The sequence below is a fragment of the Sturnus vulgaris genome, chromosome Z (assembly GCF_052056855.1).
Source record: "Sturnus vulgaris isolate bStuVul1 chromosome Z, bStuVul1.hap1, whole genome shotgun sequence".
NCBI classification, from domain to species: domain Eukaryota; kingdom Metazoa; phylum Chordata; class Aves; order Passeriformes; family Sturnidae; genus Sturnus; species Sturnus vulgaris.
This window is the reverse complement of record NC_142283.1, coordinates 26940253-26947043: the sequence shown is the minus strand read 5'-3', so window position 1 is coordinate 26947043 and position 6791 is coordinate 26940253. Positions and strand designations below refer to the sequence as shown.

At 36.1% G+C, this 6791-nt stretch overlaps 1 protein-coding gene across 1 annotated transcript in view; it reads left to right on the top strand.

Annotated features, from left to right (window-relative positions):
* The first annotated feature begins 170 nt into the window (after positions 1-170).
* TRPM6 (transient receptor potential cation channel subfamily M member 6) overlaps positions 171-6791 on the top strand; it is a 58017-nt gene continuing 51396 nt past the window's right edge. Inside the window, exons 1-4 of the mRNA XM_014886308.2 lie at positions 171-660; positions 773-873; positions 5118-5252; positions 5783-5836. Coding sequence (XP_014741794.2) covers positions 781-873; positions 5118-5252; positions 5783-5836 — 282 coding nt within the window. The 5' untranslated portion in view covers positions 171-660; positions 773-780. The remainder of the gene's footprint in view (positions 661-772; positions 874-5117; positions 5253-5782; positions 5837-6791) is intronic.

Here is a 6791-nt window from a genome sequence, read left to right as displayed (position 1 = left end):
TTTCCATGTGCCTTAGCATAGTTCTCAGGAGGGTCTGCTCCATGATTGTGCTGAAACTGATTGGCCTGCAGTTTCCTAGGTATTTCTTTTTAGCCTTTTTAAAAATGGTAGTTATGTTTCCCCTTTTCCAGTTACTTTGCCAGTCTGTCACAACTTTTCATATATGATGGAGTACCCAGTATATAGGCAAGCAATAATAATTGTACTAATAATTGCTAAAATGGAAACTACCCAACTAATTTTTAGTATTTTTTGTTTTGCTTCTAGTGTCTGTTTTCTAGTTGAAAACTGAATGAATATCAACAATGTTACACTTTTACCTTTCTCATGTTTAAAGGTTAATCAAAAGGAAAGAGGCTCATGTAGACTCCTGCAGTAGGTTTAATTCCAGTTTTCCTGGGGTGCCATTGCATTAAAAACCAAAATGGTGCACTTTCTGTCTGAAACAAAAGGAAATTGTGTCTGGACCCTTGCCATGGCTTGTGTTGAAATGTGTATGATTTAATCTACCACAGCCCATACAAAGAAGAAATAACTGCAGACTTCTCTGCCTCACCTCAAATAGTATACTTCTGCAATTCTAACAGATAACCATATTTGATGCGGAGTCAGAAGATGAGCAGGACATTGATTTGGCAATTCTGACGGCACTCTTGAAAGGTATTGAAAAACACGATCTGTTTTTATCTGGCAGTCTCACTGACTTATCTTTTCACAGTAAAGGAGTAACATAAATGTGTGAAAACTGATAGATCCCTTACCTGCCTCCTAGGTACAAATATGTCTGCTTCAGATCAGCTAGATTTGGCATTGGCCTGGAACCAGCTAGATATTGCCAAGAAACACATACTTGTTTATGGACAGCACTGGAAGGTACTATTACCTGCTCTTTCTCACCATGTCTTTACACTTTATTTTGATGACTGATTTTTCATGATTTGCATCTGTCAAGCTTTAATTAAGGAATAGTTTCATGATTAGACTTAGTCTTCTATAATCTGCTTTGATTTTGGAGGGGCATTATCCTTAAAATTCAACTACACAGTGCATGAGATCACACTTGTTTTTCCAGAGAAGAGATGGTATCTAAAATTCCTGTTGGTTTTGCTGTGAGCTTTTCCAAGTAGTTTCAGTGATAATTCTGGGTATGTATTTTTCAAGCCCGTGTGGGCAATCAGTGGTGGTTAGGGACATTTAATTGTAGCTTAGAATACTCTTTTCTGCAAAGATATTAACTCCAAAGGGGTGCTGCATCTATTTTCCTAGCTCTAGACAGAAATACAGAAATCCCAGCGTAAATCACCAGGCAAAAAAAAAGTAACACCAATATTTTAGATATTGTTCCTTAGGAATAGCTGCAATAAGAGAGTTATGATCTGATTATAAGAGATGTCTCTGCTCAACTTAAGCTGTAAAAGAGACCATATGTGAAGTCAATAGCAGAGGTTTTTTTAACAGTAAATGTGAGGTATGAGAAGGGAGGAGAGAGAGAGGTTAAATAAAAGATGCCACCACATGGATTCCAGCAGTGTACTGTTGGTTCTTCTTCACCCTCGCTCAGAGGTGAGGTCTCTAAGCTGTTCTTCTGGAGGTACCACTTCTATACAGTCTAAGTCCCGGGTACTCACAGGATGTGCTGTTCTTCTATGGGAAATCCCATTCCCATAACTTGAGTTGGCATGTGGATAAGCACTTGCTTCCTTTCTCACAGTTTGCCACAGAGGGAAATTTTGTCCAGATGCTAAGCAAAACTTTACCTCCATTAGGCCTGAAATTAAGTCCTTCCTTACTGCAGCATTTGTGCTTATCTCAGGTTCTGTTGTGGTGGCTTATCAGGACAGTATTTTGGGACAGCTAAGTGCATTCTTTAGGTCCTTACAGAAGGCAAGCCATGATTTAGACCTGCATTAGCAACATGTGTGTGAAAGAACATACGGTAGCAATTAAATGAATTAATTAAATTAGTTTATTAAATTTAAATTACGGTTTTCAAGTTTTTGTAGGTAATCCAGTATTTAAGTATAAGCCTCCATAAATGAGTTTTTTGTGTACATAAGATTTTGTAGATGACAAATATAAAACTCTATGTGCCTTAACACATTTTTCCCATTTATTATATGAATTCATATTTTCTTCAAGAAATAAATTTATCCAAGAAGTACTTCCCAGAAATACTCCTTAATTCCCTGCCAAGAATTACAAGGTTGATTTTTTTCAGTCCCAAGTATGTGTTCTCCTTTAAAATGTAAATTTTGAAAAATGGGCAGTTGTATATGTATTTGAGTGGCCATAGCTGATTGTTTGCTGCAAAGAGAGACTTTATCTTTTTAATCACCAGCCCGTAATTTTGTGGTGAATAAGTCTGAATATATGGAGGATTATGCTTGGAATATCTACAACTGAACATCCATGAATTGAAGATCAGATATTGGGAAAAATTTATTCATGAGAGGTGTTATCAACCGTTGGAACAGACTTCTCAGGGACGTGTTGAGTAATCAACCACAGAACTACTTAAAAGACGTAAATGTGGCACTTAGGGACAGGGTTTAGTGGTGGACTTGTCCGTGCTAGCTTTGCTGATTGCCTTGATGATCTAAAGATCTTTTCCCAACTAAATGATTCTGTGATTTTGGTGGGGGGGGGAAATAACATTTTTCTGATCCCCACCTCTTCAGTGCAGAAGGGTTTAGGGAGCTACTGAGCAGTTCGGCCTCTTTACTTCTGGCTTTCCCAAAGTGAATATCAATTCAGATTTTCCATATTTTTGACAATATTTCCTGCTCTTCTCTGTACTTGAATTTTCAGATGTAAAAGTCATCTTTTGGGATAGGTAGATCAGCACTCAATATTCTCATTTAGATATTTAGTGAAAAACTATTGTTTGACAGATTGTGCTATATTAACCTAAGGATAAATTCTAATAGACTGTATGCCTTTTTAACACATTTCTAACTTACATCCAGTTTATATTCATGATTGCAGTAGATAGGTCCACTAAACTTTTTTCTGACTGTTAACTGCTGAAATGCTGATAGAGTTCTGATTTCAGTCTACTAGTTAACTACCTTATTCTGCTGTGTTTTCTCATGTTGTTATTATTGTACTTCTGTTATATTTGTCCTTACAAATTTCTAATGGTGTTCATATGCCATACTTTGACAACTTGATTTTTTTAACAATTTGCATATTTCATACCTTCTGTCTATGGATAGTGATGTTAGAGGGGCTGATTTCAGCTGTATTTCAGTTCTCTGGAAACTCTTAGGTGAATACTACAGAGTCCTGTCAATTTACCACTGCCACTTTATGGATTGTCTCTATAACCTTTTCTACTGATACTTCAATTTGACACAGTTCTTCAGATTTTTCTGCCATAAAGAACAACTTACAGGATACAGGATTTTCCCAGCCTGTTCTGTAGTAAGCAGTAAGGCAACAAATTAGTTTGCTATGTCTACAATAACCTTAAGTGTTTCTTTAATACCTGGTCATCTTCTGTCCTTACAGATCCACTGGCAGTCTCCCTATTCCCATTTCTCTGCTTCTGATATGTTTGGAAAAAAAAAATCGGTGTATCTGTTCATATCTATTTCAGTACAACGTTTAGCACTATTTTGAATGAAAAGCCATTGTCAAATAAACTGTGTTCTCTCCTTCAAGTAAGATTTAAAAATCTCATAATGAACAAGCCTCAGATATCTTGCTGCTTCTCCAAGCAAAAATTAGGATGAGATATACTCCTGAATGTTTTTCTTTTCTAAGCAGGAAAAAAAAAGCCCAAACTAATTTTTTCATGCACTGAAAAGAAAAAAAAAGGAAAATGTACAGGGATGGCTTCAAAGCTTTCCTTTAACTTAGTTGCTTTCTTAATTAAAGTGAAGCAACCCTCTGACAGTCAGGTACTGACAGACCTGCAATTGTCAGGGGCTACAGCTTCTGTAGTGTTATTGTGGTTGTGTGTTCAAATTTTGAGTTACATATTTAAGGAGCAGTTTTCAGGTGATTGTGGCCTCTTACAGTATTCCTGCCTATTTAAGTGTTTCAAGTAAACGTGTAAAATTATGCATGTATCATGGCCATTTCTTTTTAGAACTCTAGTCTTAGAAGTTTAGAAGGTAAAGATTATAACCAGCTGTGGCTGTGTTTCTGTTTAAATGTCAACTCTACCTCAAATACCAAAGAATACCATTCTAATAGTTACCAAAGGGCTGCTGACTTCTTCAGACACACTGCCAGCTCAAGGACTGTTAGAAGAAATTTAGTGCAAGAATGGCCAGTCACTCTAAGATATTTCTGGAAGAAAACCCAATAATTCAAGATCAGTGCAAAAGTTTTCTTTTTATGTGTAAGAATTCTGTAACATTTAATGGTCATCTTTTAACATAATTTCTGTCAAACCTCAGTATAGACACGGAATGTACTATTTTCAAGTTAGCACTGGCACCTGCCCCATTAGTGTTCCAGCCTCCTCATTCTGCTCATCTCCCTGCATTTCCTGTGCATATGTGTTCTGTAGAAGAACTTTAATGGATTTATATGAACTTCATATGTCTAGCTCCTTTGCCGTTTTGCATGTATAAGCCCTGCTGAGCTCTGTTCAAATGCGCTCCCACCATTTGGGCTCTGCTTGTAGGTAGATCTCTGCTTCATGCTTCCTTTGAAGGAGTTTATTCTAACACACATTCTCTCTCATATTTGGAAAAAAGTTTGCTTTAAAGAACTTGCACTTCTATAGAGACTTCTCTGTGGTACTTTGAAACAGCTTTTGTCATATGTAAAAAGAAAAAAAAAAAAAAGAAAAGGCTTCCCTTCATGCCCCGGATTAACATACTTCATGTTCTGAAGTGAATTGTAGAGTAGAGAATGTATTATCAGAGTCCAGTTGTAAAGTTACATTTATAGAAGTCTCTGCAAATGTTAGGTTTATGGAAACTGTTTTCCTTCCCTTCTATTGGCTTTTTACACAAATGTTTCCTCCAGCATATTTTTCTTTTGCACTTTAAATATATGTAGAGACAAGTCATTGTGGTGGAGAGATTATTAGCTCCAGGAGAGTTTTATTTATTTCCAAAAGTAATTTTCTAATATTTTCCTTCAACTCTGTCCATTTGGAGGTTGGTGCCTTAGAACAGGCAATGCTGGATGCTTTAGTCATGGATCGTGTGGATTTTGTTAAGCTATTAATAGAACACGGAGTGAACATGCACCGTTTTCTTACCATATCTCGTTTGGAAGAACTCTACAATACAGTGAGTATTTGGAATCCACTTTAGATATGAAAGACTGGAAACGATACTGTTTTGCTTAAAGGGTGTGATGATTAGGCAATATTTTAAAAAAGATTTATGAAAAAAATAATAAAAAAGAAAAATTAATGGGTTTGGTTATTCTTGATTGTAATGTGAGGGTTTGGAAATGGTGTACCAGGTTGTTACTTTTGATTCACTGTCATGAACTAGATTGAGTACTCATTGGAAGCTGATGAGAAACACATTCAGATTTTAATCTGATATGTAATACATGCTTACCTTGCTGAAAATGATATGTCATTTAGACCAAAGCTATATCAGCTTCTTTCTAGAATAAGTCAAGATTTAAAATTGTAGAAGTGTTACAGATTGGGGTTAAAATATTTTTGAAAAGATTTGTGGGTAGAGTGGGGAGAGTTTGAATCACAGAAGTTTATTGTGTAGCTTTTTAAAGCTGATTTCTTATACTGTATTGATTTTCTAGTATAGCGTGACATGTTTGTTTACTGTGTTTTCTATTCACACCACAGAAACAAGGACCATCAAATCTACTTTTACACCATCTAGTTCGAGATGTGAAACAGGTAATAGACACAGGAAAGGCTGGGGACAAAAATGCTAGATTAATACTTCAGTGTCCACTGGCAAGCTGCTATTAGATAATACATATTTTGGAGAATTTTGGTAACAGAAGTGACAGCTTCATTACTACAGTCCTATATCTGCTAAATGGTTTCATCTTAATTCCAATGACCCCCTAAGCAATTGGCCAACATGATGCTGCTGAGGACCCCAAGGGTCCTGTACCTAAATTTCGAAGCCAAGCAGTTCATCCAGATCAGACTCTTTCTCATGTTACTAAATCGACATATTGAAGAAATTGTACAAAAGACTTAGTGAATTAGTGCAGTGATTATGCTTTAAGATTTAGTGCAGTAAATTTACTTTAAGATTTTCTTTTTTTTCCCCCAAAGTTAAAGAAGTCTTTCCTTGTTAGAGCAGCAATGAAAAGATACTATGACAAGAGATAATATTTGGATGTGCTGCATTGCCTAGAAGAACAAGAAGGTGGCAGTGGATGACTACTGCATGGAGCACTGGTTCCATTAGTGATTTAGTAGCAGCCTTGTTATTTAGATACATCATTAATTTATTTCACAGTTATCTGTTGTACCTCACAGCACTGCTTAGCCAGGAAGGGATAAGCTGTTCTTTATGCATCTAGACTTCAACACAGGAGGTTCCTAGATCAAAATCTTGACTAATTGGCTCATTCTTTCCAGGATGTGATTGCTAAGATAAAATGAAATGGTAAGTCTGACTGTTTGCAGAGCTCTGTTGGATTAGTGGTATAATTTTGGTGTTGTGAGTGACTTTCATGTCAACCCCATTTATGGTTCTTTAAATAGATGTAGGGTATCCTGTTCTCCATAAGAAACTTTTTTCTGTATTTTTCCATACTGATGAACATATTCAAGATCTAATTTATGTTATAAATCTAGAAGATCTATATGTTGAAAGGTCTAAATCTTGAAAAGA